This window comes from Ipomoea nil, unplaced genomic scaffold, assembly GCF_001879475.1.
Source record: "Ipomoea nil cultivar Tokyo-kokei standard unplaced genomic scaffold, Asagao_1.1 scaffold2280, whole genome shotgun sequence".
Taxonomy (NCBI): Eukaryota; Viridiplantae; Streptophyta; class Magnoliopsida; order Solanales; family Convolvulaceae; genus Ipomoea; species Ipomoea nil.
Genome location: NW_017618708.1, coordinates 398,742 through 417,691, shown reverse-complemented (window position 1 = coordinate 417,691; position 18,950 = coordinate 398,742). Strand labels below are relative to the sequence as shown.

The following is an 18,950-nucleotide window of genomic DNA, read 5'->3' as shown; positions in this document are numbered from 1 at the left end:
ACGGTATGTAAGTTTCGAGGACGAAACTTATTTTAAGGAGGGGAGATTGTAATACCCACTACTTTAGAAATAAAGATATATCTATGTTATTAAATGAGGTCAACAAGTCAAAACTTATTAAAAGATGATATTGGGTAAATTACTAACTTGCCCCTCTCTATCCTTAAAGCTTAAGGAATTCCTTTTATCTTGGAAGAACATTTCATTTGAAAGAAGAAAAAGAAAATATTGGCTAGAGAGAGATAGGGGAAGGAAAACATTGAAGCTTTGATCTCCTTCTTCTTCAAGCTTAGATCTCAAGCTATTGGAGTATTCTAGGTAAGTTTGACCTCCATATTTCACTCTTTGAGTTAGGTTTATCATTTGAGCCATTAGATTAATGTTTGAAAATATTAGGGATTTTGACAAGGAGTATTTGGGCGAGCTTAATAGCTAAGATTTCGATGTTTTTAGGTAAGTGGTTAACTCTTCTCTCCTTATTTTGCGAAACCCATGTATAACCTATTTTGAAATCTCTACTATTTTGAATACCCATTTTAGGGTTAGTATGAGTTTAAAATATTTTGGGCTATGATATGTTTTTGGGTCTGAAAATACTGAGCAATGTATTCTGAAGCCTGGATTGAAATTGTTATGCTGTATTCGGGATTGAATTTGTGTTTGGGTCAGCCCGGACTGTGTTTTAGACTGGAATAAGATGTATATGTTCTGGACGTAAGTCATCACTATGTGTATTGATGGTGGATTGGTTACAGCGTTGCTGTGCAAGTGTATGGTTGTGGGTTCGATTCCAATTGCCAGCATTCTATGTGTTTGTTTTGTATATATTATGCTTACAAAATGGATTATTTATTTAAAGTAGGACTTGAACCCTTGACCTTATGTTTAATAATTTAAGTTCTTTCCAATAAGCTAGTTCAACTCTTTTGAAACTATTTTAGTGTAATAAAGTATTATACGATTTTTAAAGATCGAGTTATGTACTAAGAAAATTATCATTTTTGTAAGGGTTTATACCTTGCATATTTCTTAGTTTGATAAATTTATTATCAATAATTAGAAATATTATGTATCTTGAGAAAATATGTGACTTGAAAAACTTGGTACAATAGACTATGTACTTGTTATGTGGTTTTTAAGAAAATGATTTTTGCTACATCGGGCTATTTGTTTATATGAACTATTTTGAATGTTCGGTCAAACTCATGAGGCAACCTACCTTTTGTTGTTTGTTTTGTTCGGTTTGGAACATTCCTAATTGCTCATTCCGAATCGTCGAGCTTGACTCATTCTGAATCGTCGAGTCTTTTGAATTATTATTTATTGGAACGTTCCATCCGGCTCATTCTGAATCGTCGAGCCTGACTCATTCCGAATCGTCGAGTCTTTCTAAACAATTATGCCGAGAATGGCCTTTGCCACGTGTTATAATAGTGGTTGTAGGTTGCCAATGAGTAATATGTTAAGGAATGGTTTGTGCTTTTGAAAGTATTGTATTATGAAATAATGATGATGCCCATGTAGCTAAAGTTTTCTGTTTTGGGAACTTGTGTATAGTATGATGAAAGTATTATGACTTCGATAAGGTTTAAAGATCAAGATTTGCATCTAATTATTACTCTAAAGCTTAGCGTATTATGTTACGGTTGCTTGATCCGGGGTGAGAAGAGTACCACTTACTGGGCATTAGCTCATTATTTGTATTTTTCCTAATGTTTCAGATTAGTTAAGGACATGTGAATAGCACGAGCACAAGTGGTGGGGTCTTGAAGGTGACTCTTGAAATTAGGAGACTTACTCCTAGTATTGGAGCTTATCACAGACTTTTATTTATTTAGTTATTCTCTTTGACCCTTTGTATTTTTGGTAAACCATTGTGTTTGGTTTGGTGCTTGTGATTCATTTTGGACACACTACTCTTGATTATAAATATTTAATAGTGGATTTGATGAGTTTTGAGAAGAACTAGTTGATTATATTTTGCCATTTTAGTTGTGGAATTATTATGTATTCAAGTGTTATTATGAAGGTTCCGAGAGGTATGTATGGTTAGGCTACGTATTGTTACAAGTCCTCATGTAACGATACGGCCGGGTCATGTCCTAGAGGTGGGGCGTGACATTTACATCCTCCCAAATACTCTGTCGGGTCGGAGTGTGGGGGGCCCTTAGGGTTGGGGTTTAGCCTTTAGAAGAATTAACATCATAAAACAACTCTATGAAAAAGTTTACAAGTACATTTTGAACTAATTCTACCAATTAAACAAACTGTAACCAACTTGGATTTTAACACAGCTCGTACTGATGATATAAAGTAAAGCCGATTTCTCATATAGTACACAAATCTTTCCTGTTTTGAAGTTTTCTTGCAGCGCCTTCCAAATAATACCTTGTAGCACTTTCAGAATAATATTACTATTTTTTCCGTTTTGAAAACTTCAATTTTTCTTCATTACACAGTTACCTATTTATAGGGTCTTGAACACCTAAAAATAGGAAAACTAATCCCATATAAATAGTGAATTAATCCCATGTCTTCACCTTGTAAATAGGGAGTTAATCCCATGTCTTCACCATGTAAATAGGGAGTTAATCATATTTCTTTAACCACCTTAGCTTTCACGTAATTAAGGCCTCAAATATACTCCGTATTAAACTAATATAATTATCTTCATAATTATACTACTTTAAATATTTTCGTACTAACACTCAGGGTATAACTCTGATCTATAACAAGAAATGTAATTATATTTCTCCTGCATATAACTATATTTAAATATTGTATATAACCACCAAATGAACTAAAATATAAATATAAATCAAAAGAGTTTAATTATTTGTAATCTTAATTAAAATAATTGGACAGAATCGTCATGGGATAGAAATATTTGATATTAAATTATCTGAGAATAATATAATTTTAAAATGATGGTTGTTTAGACTTTAGCGTTGACGAGAGAGTTGCTGTCTAAACTGATTGTATCACATCTTTCATTTCTTCTTAGTCAGTTCTGATCTGATCATCGATCAACTTACCACATACACAGAGGCAAATGGCTTATGCTGCTGTAATTTCACTTAAAGGAACACTCCATCTACACTTCTTGCAATCACAACCACGCTTCCCTCTTCAACAAAACCAAGAGATACTTAATTCTCTCCATGAAAATCTTGGTTTCCTCCAAGATATTCTTGAGAAATCTGAGATCATCTATAATAATTCGGCGATGAAAGATTTAGAGGCAGAGATGAGAGATGTAGCGTTCGAAGCTGAAGAAAGGATTGAGATGGAATTGAGTAGCATATATCTTCAATCAAGCAGTATAGAGGAGGCTGGCCTCCGCATGCAGGCTTCGTGGAACCCTCTGCAGGCTTCATGGAATCTTCCAGCAAGCAGTAAAACAGACTGATTACATCAAGAAGAAGTTGATTGAGATTAAAAGTAAACACCGGTTTGCAAAAGGTTCATCAATCACTGGCGTTTCACTCCTTGGTTGGATGCAACAAAGAGGACTACTCCTTGGTTCAACATCATCGCATCCTCATCCAGAACGCCAAAATATTACTGTGAGTAAATTTTCCAAAAGTGCTTCAAAGTTTGATGGTAGAATGGTTGGATGCGACGAGGAGTTTAAGACGATAATGGATCAGCTCACTCGACAATCAGCGAAGCAGCTACAAGTTTCATCAATTGTAGGCATGGGAGGAATTGGCAAGACCACTTTAGCTCGGAAAGTCTATGAAGGTTCATCAATTACTTCTCATTTTGACAAACGAGCATGGGTTACTGTATCTCAAGAGTATAATGTGGAACAAATGCTCCAATGCCTTATTGATTGTGTTAATGCAACATCAAATGATGTACTCCATGAACAAAGAAATGACAACTTTGCAGAAAGTCTGCGTAAACACTTGAAGGAGCAGAGATATTTGATAGTGATGGATGATATATGGAGCACTACTGCTTGGGATAGTGTGCAAAGATGTTTTCCGAATGATAATAACGGAACCCGTACACTATTGACTTCTCGGCTTAGGGAGGTGGCTGAATATGCAAGTTCAGGTAACTCTACCATTAACATGTCTTTCTTAGATGCCAATAAAAGTTGGAATCTCTTCTGCAATGTGTTTGGTCAAACGGAATTTCTTTCAGTGTTTGAGCAAATTGGTAGAAACATAGTGAAGAAATGTAATGGATTACCTCTAGCTATCTTTGTAATAGCTAGTCTTCTCTCCAAGACAGAAGCGGCAGTGGAGAAGTGGAATAATGTTGTAGAAAATGTGAGTAGATATGTAATTGGTGATTCTAATTATGCATGTTCCAAAATACTATATTTGAGTTACAACCAATTACCACACCACTTAAAAGCTTGTTTTCTATATTTTGGAGTTTTTCCCGAAGACTATGAGATTCATGTGAAGAAGTTAGGTTAGGTTGTGGGCGGCGGAGGGATTTTTGAGGGCAGAGGACCATCGAAATAGCGAGGAAGTGGGCATGGAGTGCTTGCAAGATCTTGTTGGTAGAAGTCTTGTTTTTGTTAGCAAACAAAGCTACAATGGGCAAATGAAGGCAATAAGAATACATGACATGTTGCACGATTTGTGTTTGAGAGAAGCTCAACATGAAAATCTCTTGAATGTCATTAGAGATGAAAAATTTCCATTTTACAAGAAGAAAATCCCTTGCCGTTGGATAAGTGCTAAATCAGAGTTGTATATACCTCCTTTGACAAAGTGCTTTGACAAATCACATTCCTTACACTCTCTTTATGGTGTTTACTCTTATGCCCTCTGTAAGCGTGAAATGTCTATTTTCACACTTCAAACTACTAAGAGTAGTAGACATAGAGCGTATATCTTCCCATGGAGATGGGGTACTATATGCGCTTGAAAATCTTATTCATTTAAGATACTTAGCTTTGAGGTATTCAACAAATTGGGCTTCTGTTAGAGAAAAGAACAAAGAGGTATTTTGATTGACTAGAAACTAAAGAAAAGAAACAGGAAGTCACAAGACTTTCCCCAACAAGAGTTTTAGGCTCTTGCCCCACAAGAGTTTTAGCCTCTTGCCTAGCTACTAAAGCTTAAAGACTAAGGAAGATTATTGGATGATTTACTCTCATCTAGAGATTCTAATTTATAGTGCTAGGAAATAAATAATTATAGAAAGGAGATGATTGTTGAGATGATTATGCCTCTATTTATTTTTGTCAAATCCCTTGAGTTAAGCCTTCCTTGTATATTCTGATTTGCCTGATTTGCATCCTTCCTTTTTTTTCCTGAGTAAACCATCTCTTATTTTGGGTGCGTATCATTGCCACCCACCAAAGAAACAGCCTTGTCCCCAAGGCTAGATTGGAAAGACTGCCCTATATTGTCCGGTGTCGATTTGGTCAGTTACACCAGGCTCGTCGCTCGTTTCGTCCTCGTCATCCTCTGCTGCAATTAGAGTTTGCAAGGATTTATTCGGGCATACATGAAGCGGACTGTACGGTTGCTGACAACGGAAACAAAGTCCTTTGGCGCGCATGTCCAGATACTCTTTGTTACAATAATGTCGTGCCGGAGCTCGTGATGTTGATGTGCTGGAATTGCGTACTGAAGACTGCATAGCAGGAAACGCAGGTTGCGTTTGGGAGGAGAAGGAAGATGTTTGATTGCTGCTAGAGAATTGAGACTGGGTTGGAATGGGTTTGGGCTGTGAATAATTCAAAACAGAATTGGTTTGGGAATTCTTCCCATGCCCGTTAGACCAAGTAGACCCACTATGTGAATGAATTATCTGTAGCGCTGTATTTTCGTCTTGCAGACTGCGTCCAAGGAGCCGGCCTGTTGAGAGAAATTCAATTTCTCGTTCTGCCGCGCGAGCGACACGCATCGCTGTTCGGAGATCTATCACATCATTCGGTCTGAGCCGCACCCGAATTGCAGGTTTCAAGCCATTGAGAAAAAGCCCTAATTGAATGTGAGGAGCAAGTCCAGGAATTTGGGCAATGCGAGCTCGAAACGCAGCGATGAATTCATCCACCAAGCCCGTTTGACGAAGAGCGGCAAGCTGTTTAAACGGTGGCCCAGGCAATTCGTCGCCAAATTCTTCCAAAAGGTCATGTGTGAATTGAGTCCAAGTAAGAGTGGGTTGTTGTTGTTGTAGCCATCGGAGCCAATGTAGAGCTGCCCCCTCCATACTAACAAAAGCTGTTGGGACCTTCAAATCCTCTCGGGTGTGATGAATGGCAAAGTACTGCTCCACTCTAGCTAACCACCCAATTGGATCGGTGCCTTCAAATGTAGGGAGTTCTGTTTTTCCAATGGGCAGCGAGGTGTTGTCCGACTGAACATGTTCTGGGAGAGAGGTTGAATTCGGCGTTGGGATGTAAGTTGATGAAGCACTGGCATTGTTGTGCCCTCCGCCTTGGAAGGAGAGAGCGATGAGATCAGACATCCTAGCCACAGAAGCTTCTATGGCTGTAAATCGATCGGTCAATGTAGTCAACTCAGTACGGATTGCATCTTGGTTCTTCTCTAAGGTCTCTATGCGGGAATCTCGTGTGTTCGCCATCCAGCAGCAGGTCGGACCAATTTGTTAGAGAAAAGAACAAGGAGGTATTTTGATTGACTAGAAACTAAAGAAAAGAAACAGGAAGTCACAAGACTTTCCCCAACAAGAGTTTTAGGCTCTTGCCCCACAAGAGTTTTAGGCTCTTGCCTAGCTACTAAAGCTTAAAGACTAAGGAAGATTATTGGATGATTTACTCTCATCTAGAGATTCTAATTTATAGTGCTAGGAAATAAATAATTATAGAAAAGAGATGATTGTGGAGATGATTGTTGAGATGATTATGCATCTATTTATTTTTGTCAAATCCCTTGAGTTAAGCCTTCCTTGTATATTCTGATTTGCCTGATTTGCATCCTTCCTTTTTTTTTTTTTTTTCTGAGTAAACCATCTCTTATTTTGGGTGCGTATCAGCTTCTAGCAGATATTTTCAGTTTGAGCTCTTTGAGCATTGGAATTTGCAAAGCTTTATTGTTCGTGGAGCATTGAATTCCTGTAACGCATATGGAATTTGGAACATGCCACTATTAAGGACTTTTTACATTGAACAGATTGATTCATTAAGAACTTCGTCAGTTGTTCATAGAAACTTAGAGAGTATATCATGGTTGAATTCTTAATTCTGTACAAAGGATTTGTTGACAAGGATTCCGAATTTTAAAAAAAAAAATGGGAATTTATGGTGGATACAATGAAAACAATTTAGATTGTTTTTAGGGAAAATGACACTTTTTACCCCTGAGTTATATACTTATAGCACTTTTTCCCCCTCAATTATTTAGGTAAGCACATTAGCCCCCTCAATTATTCTAAAAGTGGTGCTTTTTCCCCCTGATATATTAAATTGACATTTATACCCTTAAAGTAAACATTTTATTTATTTTACTACTCCAACAAATTATTGCGTATACGTAGGGATGACCACGGTTCGATTTGAATTGAACCGGATACTAAAGCAATCGAATTAATAGTTTACGTTTATAATTCAGATCTAGAACCCAATATTTAAATGTCAATTTATTAAAATTATGTATCAAAAAAATTGAATCTTGAATCGTGAACCGGCGGTTCCGGATCTGATTCGCGGTTTTGAACCGTATTTATTTTAAAATTTTATTTTTTATTTTAAAATAGTCTAAATTCAACAATAAATGTATTTTATTTTTTTTTCGGAACATGAACCGTCCGTTCCGGTTCACGATTTTAATAAACTCTAAATATCGAATTTCGATTCTAAATTGTAATTGGAATATTTCGGTTTGGTTGCTATAGTGTTTGTTTAGTTTGAACCAAATTATGGTCATAATTTGTTGGAGAAAAAAATAAATTAAATATTTAGTTTAAGGGTAAATATGTCCATTTAATATTTCAGGGGGAAAAACAGCCACTTCAATAACTTAGGGGGAAAAAATGCTATAGGTATATAACTCAGGGGGAAAAAGTGTCATTTTCCCTTGTTTTTATAATTTTGTGCACTTGGGGCAGCTTGAGGAGCTAAGCATTAGAGGGTGACATAATGTCAATCGTATTCCATGTAGCGGCATCTCATGGGCAACTAGTTTTCTACCAAATCTTAAGAAGCTCAAATTCTTCGACACTAGTTTGGCATGGAGTGATATGAGGCTTATTGGTATGTAGCAAAATCTAGAGGTTCTAAAACTGATAAATGCTATTGCTAGCAAAGACACAATGTGGGAACCATCCGAGGATGGGTTCCATCAATTGAAAAGATTGGTAATTCAAGATACATTTTTGGAACGTTGGAATGCTGTGGGTAACAATTTCCCTGTGCTAGAATGTTTAGAGTTACGTAAGTGCGATTCCTTGCAAGAGATTCCTAGTGGTTTTGCGGATATCACGACACTAGCACTGATTCTGTTAAACTTGTGTTGGGATTCCGTTCTGGCTTCCGCAAAGTTGATTCAAGAAGAGCAATACAACAACTATGGAAATGCCCTCCTTGTTTGTTCGGAAAATATTATGGTCTCTTTCTATCCCTCAGCTCTAATATATATTATGTATGCACTTACTTCATGCTACTTGAATTCTTCATGACCATCATATCTAATCTGTTTCCTCTCACTTCTATCTCATATTTCCTTACCTATCTAATTGCTGTGTGTTTTATCTTATCTTTTTTTTTTTTTACTTAATTTATCAATTGCAGACGAAACAAAACGTGTAAACAACAAAGAGTAAGAATTGGATGTGGAGGAAGAGAGTGATCTTTTGGTGGATTAGGCTGCAGGTATTTGAATTGCCACAATACTCTGTTGCAAATCATACTATTTATATATTTTAGTAAACTGCAATGGTTTCTGGTTGTCAGAAGAAGTTGCTGATGGAAAGAGCTTAGTAAACTGCTTTTTATTATTTTAGTTTTTGACTGTGTTTGCAGAAAGAGGTTATTACGATTTAATTTTCTGAAATCTGTTTGGTCTTGCTATTTTAGGGAGTATATGGAACTATTTTGAGATTAGATTTTTGAAAGCAGATAAAATGGTAATTTCCAATAAAGAAAAAGTTATTCACTTAATTATTTTAAGTTGTTTAATTAAAGTATCCAAATTTCATAATATATATAGAGCATTGATAGTTTTGAAGTTATAAAGACAATATAAATTTGGACTTGCAATCTTGGTGTCAATGTTTTTAAATTATGGCATCCAAGTGAATGAGTGATGCTCTTTTTGGTTGAAGCAGATAGAACTTTGGGCTTTTTCTATCTGGAAGACTGGAAATCGATCAATGCCAGAGAAGGTTAGTGGAGTCCACAGCTAGCAAAACCAATCTGAAGGATGGTGAAATTAAGCTTAATGATAGTTGATACACATAACTCATAAGTGGAGGAAAAATGGGGTTTGGAGTCTACTCTTCCAAAGTGGCGGAGGCAGTTGCCATTCGGGAGGTACTCAGACGAGGTATCAAGAGAAGCTTCAAGTGGAAATAGATTCACTGTCGGTGGTTCGAGGCCTATCAAATGACAATGACTAGTCCTCATAAAATCAATATGTAGTGTGTTGCTTCATAAGCTATTATGGTTTCTGCTTCAATTGTGGTATAATAAAGTTGGTGGTATTTCTTCATCTGAACTGATTTTTCATTTTTCCATCTAAAAGCAGAGAGTGAATTAATTAGTAGATAGGAGTTTTGTATGTTGAAGTAGGTACTCCACTTGCGCTGCGTGCCTTAATCACATGAGGAGCTGAGAGATCGATGGAAACTGAATTATACTCCGTATTAATTAGCCACTAAGCTCTGCTGCCAGAAGGAAATTGCCCCAACCATGTGTTTTTTTTTTTTTTTTTTTTTTTTCCTAATGAAACAAAATTAAGTATTAAGTTAATCAATTTCAGCTATGCACATGATGTTATAATTTTCAATGGAAAGATAATATTTTAGAAGATAAATATAATAATTTTTAAATAAAAATATAATGTTTTATAAATAAAAAGTAATATGTCTTAGTAAGTATTTTTCATTAACTTCATTTTTTCTTGACCAGAATGAGTATTTTTCGTTGATAGCCAAACATTGAAAATTCTAGGAAATTAAATGATTTCGGGAAGTCATTTTTTGGATGTTGTTTTTCATATTTTCCACCATTTGGCTATCAACAGAAAATACTCATTCTAGTCAAAGAAAAAATAATCCATTTTTGAAGAAAAAAATCTCATAAGATTTTTATTCTTAAGAAAATTTCCAATTTCTGTCTCACGCTTAGCTTTTCATCTCACACTATTGTCTGGTTGGGTTGGACCGTTGTCTGGTTATTATTTGAACTGAACTAAGCAAGTTCAATTAAAATATAGGTTTGGTCAGATTGGGCCAAACAATAAAAATCTTAACTCGACCTTCGTAGGGCAAATTATATCATGCACCATGGTGCATGATCAATCATGCACCGCGTGTCTTTTTTTTTTTTATATAAATGAAAATAAACAGTGTTTGTTTTCCGCCGTTTCGCACCCTTTTGCAAAAAGTAACCCCTATTCTTCAGTGTCATTTTGTATACACTGCAGTGTCAGTTCAACACAACTACAGTTTCATTTCGATATAACTATAGTTTCATTCGATATTTATAGTTTCAAATATGTGAAACGTTATTTAATTTTATTTTATATACACTATAGTTTCATTAAAACACAACTACATGATCATTTGGATATAATTACAGCTTCATTATACAATATACACTCAAATATGTGAAATGTTATTCAGTTTCATTTTATATACACTGCAGTTTCATTTCACTATAACTACAGTATCATTTTGATATAACTGCAGTGTCGGTTTAGATATACTGTAGTGTCAGTTGATGTTTAATACACCAAACAAGCGGATTCCGTTAACTATAACGGCGGGCCGTTTCTTTACTTAAAGAAACGGCGCCGTTTTTGACCGCGGTGCATGTGCACCGCGATCTATAATATAACGACTGCCTATAGACTCTTTTTTTTTTTTTTAATAAAAAAAAAAAAAAAAAAGCATTTACGTTTTTTATTTTTCAATTTCTTTAGTTTAAACTTATTATATTTGTCAATCACCAATTAAAATTTCGATTGTTGAAAGCTGAAACAAACAATAAAAATGTTAAACCCATTCACAATCCAAAAGAAAGTTTTTTTTTTTTTCAATTTCTTTAGTTTAGAGTTATTGCATTTATCAATGGCGGGCCAGGCCGAACCAAAAAAAAATAAAATTATTGACCTCGCTAGGCGCACACTACAAAAAAAATAATAATTATTATTATTATTTTTTCTTCAATTTGTTTCCTTCATCAAAGCTGTTATATTTATCAATTTATTTTTCTATAATAAATTGTAAGTTAAAATTATTTTTTTTTACACTTTTATTATAATTATTATTAATCTTTATGACTATTATAAAGTTTACTTTATAATTTTATTTTAATATAAATAATAATTATTATCATTATTAAAATAATTTATATTTTATAAGAAATAGCTTTGTGATAGAGTTATGCTCATGTTTAAAAAAAAAAAATTGAATCAAATAGAAAAAATATACTGTAATATTTGTATTTTTAACTAAATAAAAAATAATTGCCAACTAGAATGTAATGTGAATACAATTATACTCATGTATTCATGAACCTGATCTACAATCCCTACTTAATTTTTTTAAAGCAAATTTTTGAAACTTTAACCGGATTACCTATTTCTATTTTGGATCAACTTGGAGCTGGCTTCGATACACACAAAACAGAGCAGAAAAAAAAAAAAGAAGAAAAAAAAAAAAAGAAAAAAAAAGACATATTTGAGCTGTAAAATTCCACTTAATATTAAACAATTTCGTCTCATGTTGTCCTTATCTTCCTCTATTACTTAATTCCATATTTCTTGCAATTAGTGTTAAAAGTTGTAGAAAGCCACATAAATTTTAATATGAAGTACTAAAAGTCTGTTGTAATTTGGCATATATATATATATATATATATATATATATATATATATATATATATAGGGAAGGATTCAGGTGCGGGTATAGCTTCCCGTGCGGTTGTGCGGTTAGATCTGAGCTGTTGATCAAATTTAGATCAACGGCTCAAATTAATAAAAATTAAAAAAAAAAAAAAAAACTCGTGTCGGGAAGAAGATAGCGCATACACAGTGTCTATACAAATGATAGCGTCTACACAAATAATAGCGTCTACACACAGAGTCTACACAAATGATAGCGTCTGCACACAGTGTCTACACAAATGATAGCGTCTACACATAGCGTCTACACAAATGATAGCGTCTGCACAACCTCACGCACATTAAGTACAAACCACACACACATTAAGCACAGCCTTCACGCACTTTAAATATTAACTCACAGACTTTAAGTTTCAACAACTACTAACATTAAGTACAAAACTCACGCACATTAAGTACAAAACTCACGCACATTAAGCACAAACATCACGCACATTAAGCACAAAACTCACGCACTTTAAGTATTAACTCACAGACTTTAAGTTTTAACAACTATTCACGTTAAGCACATCCCCACGCACATTAAGCACAAACCTCACGCACATTAAGCACAAACCACACGCACATTAAGCACAAAACTCACGCACATTAATCACAGATCCGCTCACTTTAATTTTGACCTAGATGCAAAAATTACAAAATTGCCACTGCGTTTTTTTTTAAAAACTCTTATAATCCTGGACGTTGATTAAAGCGAGATGAATGGCTCAGATTAAACCGCACAACCGCACCTGAAGCCTTCACCCGCACGAGAACCTAAATCTATATATATATATATATATATATATATATATATATATATATATATATATATATATATATATATATATATATATATATATATATATATATATATATATATATATATATATATGTGTGTGTGTGTGTGTGTGTGTGTGTGTGTGTGTGTGTGTGTGTGTGTGTTAGACTAAATATATCACATGCATCATATAATATGTGATAACAGGACCGACTAACCTCCAGCCATAGTTCTTGAGACGGTTGAGCGATCCGGACTGCTGCAGAGATAACGAGTATTTTGTCTCTCACTTTACTCAGCTCTTTCTAGATGGTGTATGAGGTATGTATTATGTGCAGTGAGAGGACTAGTGACCTTATATAACCACTGGCCATCATTGTGGTTTTATGTCTTTAGGTCTCCTAAACCCTAACCAGACTCCTAATCATAATGGTAGTCTAGCTATCAGGTTATTAGTGTTGCACCACATATCAAATACTGAATATTATCATAACTTATCTTAATGTTATACTAATAGTAACGGATAAAAACGTTACAATCTCTCACTTGGTGCAAGCACTACCACTCAATAACAGAAAAACACCAACCATAAGGATATGTTCTCATTAGCACGAGTAGTATCCATTATGATCAAATGCAAACTGCCATTGAGCACTTAATTAGGAAACAAAACCCAACGAAATAAACCCTATGTTTATTCCAAGTTCCTGAAGTACATTTTCTCATCAATATAAAGTAAATGAAGGTGTACACACTTAATTGAGAAAATGTCTGAATGCCAAAGAATTTCATTAAAACTGAATGTATATATACAAATTACAAATTGGACGAAAGTCCCATTTTCTGAACCAGATCCTTGAACTTAAATGGCGGCATGCCTTTAGTCAAGGGATCTGCTAACATCAACTCAGTACTAATGTGTTCAATGAATACAACTTTATTTTTGACACGCTCCCTAATTGCTAAGAACTTGATGTCGATGTGCTTAGTTCGACTTCCACTTTTGTCGTTCTTAGCTAGGGAGACTGCAGCTGAGTTGTCACAGTAGACTTTCAATGGCTTAGATATATAATCCATAATTCTAAGACTAGAGATAACATTCTTTAGCCAAACACCTTGTGAAGTAGCCTCGAAACAGGAAACGAACTCGGCTTCCATGGGAGAAGTAGCTATTAAGGACTGTTTAACACTTCTCCATGAGATAGCCCCACCGACCATAATGAAGACGCACCCTGAAGTTGATTTTCGAGAATCAACACAGCCAGCGATGTCCGCGTCTAAATAACTGACAAGATCTAAATTGTCCGTCTGCCTAAACCCAAGTTGATTAGGCTGCAGGTATTTGAATTGCCACAATACTCTGTTGCAAATCATAGTATTATATATTTTAGTAAACTACAATGGTTTCTGCTTGTCAGAAAAAGTTGCTGATGGAAAGAGCTTAGTAAACTGCTTTTTATTATTTTAGTTTTTGACTGTGTTTGCAGAAAGAGCTTACGATCTTCTGAAAGCTGTTTGATCTTGCTATTTTAAGGAGTATTTTGAGATTAGATTTTTGAAAGCAGATAAAATGGCAACTTCCAATAAGAAAAAAGTTATTCACTAAATTGAATGTGCTTAATTATTTTAAGTTGTTTAATTAAAGTATCCAAATTTCATAGTAACATATATAGAGCATTGGTAGTTTTGAACTTATAAATTTGAGCTTGCAATCTTGGTGTCAATGTTTTTAAATTATGCCGAGTGAACGATTGATGCTCTTTTCGGTTGCAGCAGATAGCACTTTGGGCTGTTTCTATCTGGAAGACTGGAAATCGATCAATGCCAGAGGAGGTTAATGATGGCTCAGAGTCAATTTTTCTGTTTGATTGTAGAAAATGGTTGTCATTCTCTCAGTATAGCATTAAAGCACTATCTCGCATAGCAGAGTAGGAAGATCTGTTATATATGAATCTGGCAATGGTTTTTGTACCTGTTGTGTGTTTGTTGCTGTAATGAATTTGGGTCAATACATACTGTGTTGTATCATAAACTATTATGGTTTCTGCTTCAATTCTGGTATAAAGTTGGTGTTATTTCTTCATCTGAACTGATTTTTCCATCTAAAAGCAGAGAGTGCACGGCGTGGATAGGAGTTTTGTATGTTGAAGTACTCCACTTGCGCTGCCTTAATCACATGACGACGAGCTGAGAGATGGAAATTGAATTATATTAATTAGCCCCAATCATGTGCTTTTTTATTTTTTTTTTTCTGCTAATGAAACAAAATTAAGTATTAAGTTAATCAATTTCAACTATGCACATGATGAAATAATTTTCAATGGAAATATAATGTTTCTGAATAAAAATGTAATATTTTTAAATAAAAATATAATGTTTTATAAATAAAAAGTAATATGTCTTAGTAAGTATTTTTCATTAACTTCATTTTTCCTTGATCAGAATGAGTAGTTTTTGTTAACTTCATTTTTCGTTGATAGTCAAACATTGAAAATTCTAGGAAATGACTTCGGGAAGTCATTTTTTGGAAGTTGTTTTTCATATTTTCCACCATTTGGCTATCAACAACAAATACTCATTCTAGTCAAAAAAAAAATTGAAAAAGAATCGTGGATCTTGAATGCAAGTGGTTCCTACAAGTTCTACTTAAATTTTAATCCAATTACTTATCTTAATTTAGTCATGACTTTCACACAATGAAAGAACACAATAAAAAATAAGTAAAGAAAAAAGAACTAAGGACACAACAATTGGTAACGCAGATCGGAGCTAAAACTCCTACGTCAGCGCAGAAACTCATGTCAGCTCAATCCACTATATGTTCACCAAGATTACAGGGGTATGTATGACATAATCACATACACAAAAAGGCCTCATCCAAATACACCAACTTAATCTTCAAAACATCTATGTTGGAAAGGTTCGTGCGTGCCAAGAATAATCTTCAAACTTCACCACGCAAAAATACAAGATTGCAAAACACGTTAGGAGCCCCCTAGGCGCCGATTTTTTCTTTTTTAATTTTTTTAAAAATCTTTTTAAATTTTTTTAAAAATTTTTTACAATTAAAAAAAATTAAAAATTAAAAATTATTAAAATTCACTAATAAAACATAAGGTTCACATAGTTATTTCTTAGAAACTATTTACGAAAGTGGTTGTAAAATTGTTCAAAAGATTGTTTAAACCATCTAAATACATAAAAAAAAAAAAAAAAAAAAAAAAAAAAAAAAAAAAAAAACTTAAATTAAGAGCTAAAGAAGCATTTTTTTGAGAAATTAGTGGACCAAACCGCCTTTGGCTGTTTGCGGTGTATAGATCTCGAAAAAAATACGCGATTTAAAAAAAATTGTCCAAAATGGACAACCGAGTCAAAAGTTATGCCTTGCCGAACTTTTAACAGTTTTCAAAAAAAATAAAACGCCGAACCGACCGGCTAGGCGGCCGGCCGCGGAGTCCATTCCTCACGGCGGTCCCCCGCCGCCTAGCGCCTAAATCGGCGCCTAGGTACGATTTTTGCAACACTGCAAAAATATGCTCCTTGACATAACCTTGCAGAGATTTTGTCAACTTAATATAGAAATATAACCATCTTAATATAATAGATTGATCCTTCGAATTAGTGCATTGAAGTCGTGAATAATGAAATCCAAATCTCCACTTTATATAGTTGACGATAAATATGTTATCGGAATAATTGTATCGAGTGATTTTGTATTGTTTAAGAATCTAGTACTGAGTTTCAGCGTCCCCCCAAGTGACATGGGCTCATCCTTTATACTATAGTTGATTTAATGCTTTTGTTTAGTGAAGCTTTGCCGCCAATTCAGCGCTTTAATTGTTTCGCGTGAAGATGGCTCAACACGTCGAGCTTTAGCTTGACGCGCCGAGACCTGCTGGTCTCGACCAAGTCGTTCTCTGGAATTTTTGGACGTGTCAAGATTACTGTGCACGTGTTTTTTGGTCCATTTTGACTCCAAATTTGTCCTAAGACTTCCCTTGCTCATAACTTTGACCTACAATGGTTCAAAAACACTAACAAACACCGTAAAAATTCAAAACAAGTGTGAACCATAATTAAATAATAAAATAAAAAATTATGCAATTAAATTACCACAATCATGAACTCAAGCCTAATAAATATAATCAAATTAATACTAAAAATGTGCACAATTAGGTGCACTTCACTTGGCCATGGGAGAGCCGAGGCTTGCCTCGGTTGGTGGCTGAGGAGGTCTCGGTCCCCACGACCGAGGACCGCCTCGGCAATGGCAAAGGCCGAGGACCGCCCCGGCTATGGCAAAAGGCCGAGGACTACCTCGGCCAAAGCATTACCATAACCTTTAAACTATGTATTGCTTAGCTTCTTGTTGATTTCTTAGTGCTAGTGCCTAGTTTCTTGTTATTGCATATTACATGTCATAACAACCAATCCCCTGAGGACGACATAAAACACCGGAGCTCACATCTTATTTTTGCTACCATCAATGACCAATGAATAAGGGTAAGTAGTTAAATAAGAATGCATACACCTGTTTATTGTGTTTTGTTTCTTCTCAAAGAAAAATCATACTTAGCATGACTAAGGGTAAGTAGTTAAATAAGAATGCATACACCTGTTTATTTTGTTTTGTTTCTTCTCAAAGAAAAATCATACTTAGCTTGCTTTCATTTTTTGGCAATCGAGAAAGTTTTGATATTTAAGTTTTAACAGACTTTGTAGTTTCTTGTTTCTTTAATCAATACAAATTTTTATTTATTTTAGGTACATAATAAATATTTTTAAGGTACAAAATTTTATAACACGAGACATAAAAACTCATTACACAAGACACATACACATGTTATATATTACTTATTCTCAAATCTGTTTTGTGTTGAAATATATGTCCTATAGTTACATAATTTCATAATACATGATATAAATTTGTAAAATAAGTCACACAATATGTTGTGTGTTACAGAATTATACCAATCTCTTTCAGATATAGAATCCATGCGTTTAGGGTATAGAATTGCATAACACAAGACACATACACATGTTTTACAGTAAAAAGAAAAAAAAAAAAAAAAAAAAAAAAAAAAAAAAAACCAAAAACTATAACGTGAATTGAACAATAAACAATCAGCGTCAAAAATTAAAATTCAAAACTACGTCATTTAGGTCCAGGGTCCACGGTATAACGCTTTCCCCCCACCCCAATTATCTATTTATTATTGAAATTTAGCTTTAATTTTGTTCATAATTATTTGTCAAGTCTAGTCTTGTCTAGTCTAGTTTTATAATCACCAAACAAGCGAAATGTTTTAATTCTTAATCTTTAACCATGCATTTCTTTTCTCCTTAACATCTTTGATATCCGTAGTAGCATACGTGGATGGAAAGAAGATGCGAGGAAGATGAAATTTTCCGGGGATGTCGTTCTCTAAGAATGACGAATGAGAATCGAACAATGCACGGCTAAGCACAAGTGCGTAAGAGTCATAGAAAGCTAGGTCTCAAGACTTAAACAAAGAGCATTATCAAAGTAATGAGTGAAAGTAAAGCAGCACGTAAATTTAAAGAAGCAAGTAAATGAATGGAGGGGACTGTGACTAGGTGTTCCTTGGGTCGATGCAATAGAATGACCCTATGTATAGGAAGTAGTCTATTGCATTGATCATGATTCTTGGAAGATCGATGTTTCCATCGCCAGGCCACTCTCGTGGTTTATTTGGTCTATCAAGTAGTAAAATCCTACTCTCATAGCAACCTTACTACTTGAGACATTTCATCGAACACTTAGAGTCCACATTTTCTCCCGAGCTCTACTTCTCGGTACAAGGTGAGAAATGCTAGTGGATTAGACTATAGTGTAGTCTCAATCTCTTGGCAACTACACACCCACAAGACCTATTGCGTGATATGGCCATCACCACACAATAGTCTATACAAAATCCACTTCCAATAAGAATCAAGTCAATACATCAAGTCACTTCTTAATTGCAATCAAAACATTCTAGCATCCTAACAAGTAAACCTAATCCTAATTCCCTAATAATTAGCTAGACATTGTCACAATTGAATAGCTAAGATGAAGAATCAATGGAAGCATTTGAAAGGAAAGTAAATTGCAATTAAAATGAACACTT

The 18,950-nt window shown here is 34.6% G+C and overlaps 1 protein-coding gene and 1 long non-coding RNA gene across 3 annotated transcripts; both read left to right on the top strand.

Annotated features, from left to right (window-relative positions):
* The first annotated feature begins 3,407 nt into the window (after positions 1 to 3,407).
* Positions 3,408 to 4,433, top strand: LOC109150727 (disease resistance protein RPP13-like). The gene has a single exon (XM_019298711.1). It carries the CDS (start codon positions 3,498 to 3,500, stop codon positions 4,431 to 4,433), a length of 936 nt encoding a protein of 311 aa, XP_019154256.1. The 5' UTR covers positions 3,408 to 3,497.
* Positions 4,434 to 8,053: 3,620 nt separating this feature from the next.
* On the top strand, positions 8,054 to 14,647 carry LOC109150771. Of its 2 annotated transcripts, none has more exons than XR_002049214.1 (3): positions 8,054 to 8,538; positions 8,723 to 8,803; positions 14,596 to 14,647. It is a non-coding gene; the product is annotated as an uncharacterized LOC109150771 (long non-coding RNA). The 2 variants fall into 2 exon arrangements; XR_002049215.1 differs by lacking the exon at positions 14,596 to 14,647 and adding an exon at positions 9,259 to 9,281.
* The last annotated feature ends 4,303 nt before the right edge of the window (positions 14,648 to 18,950 follow it).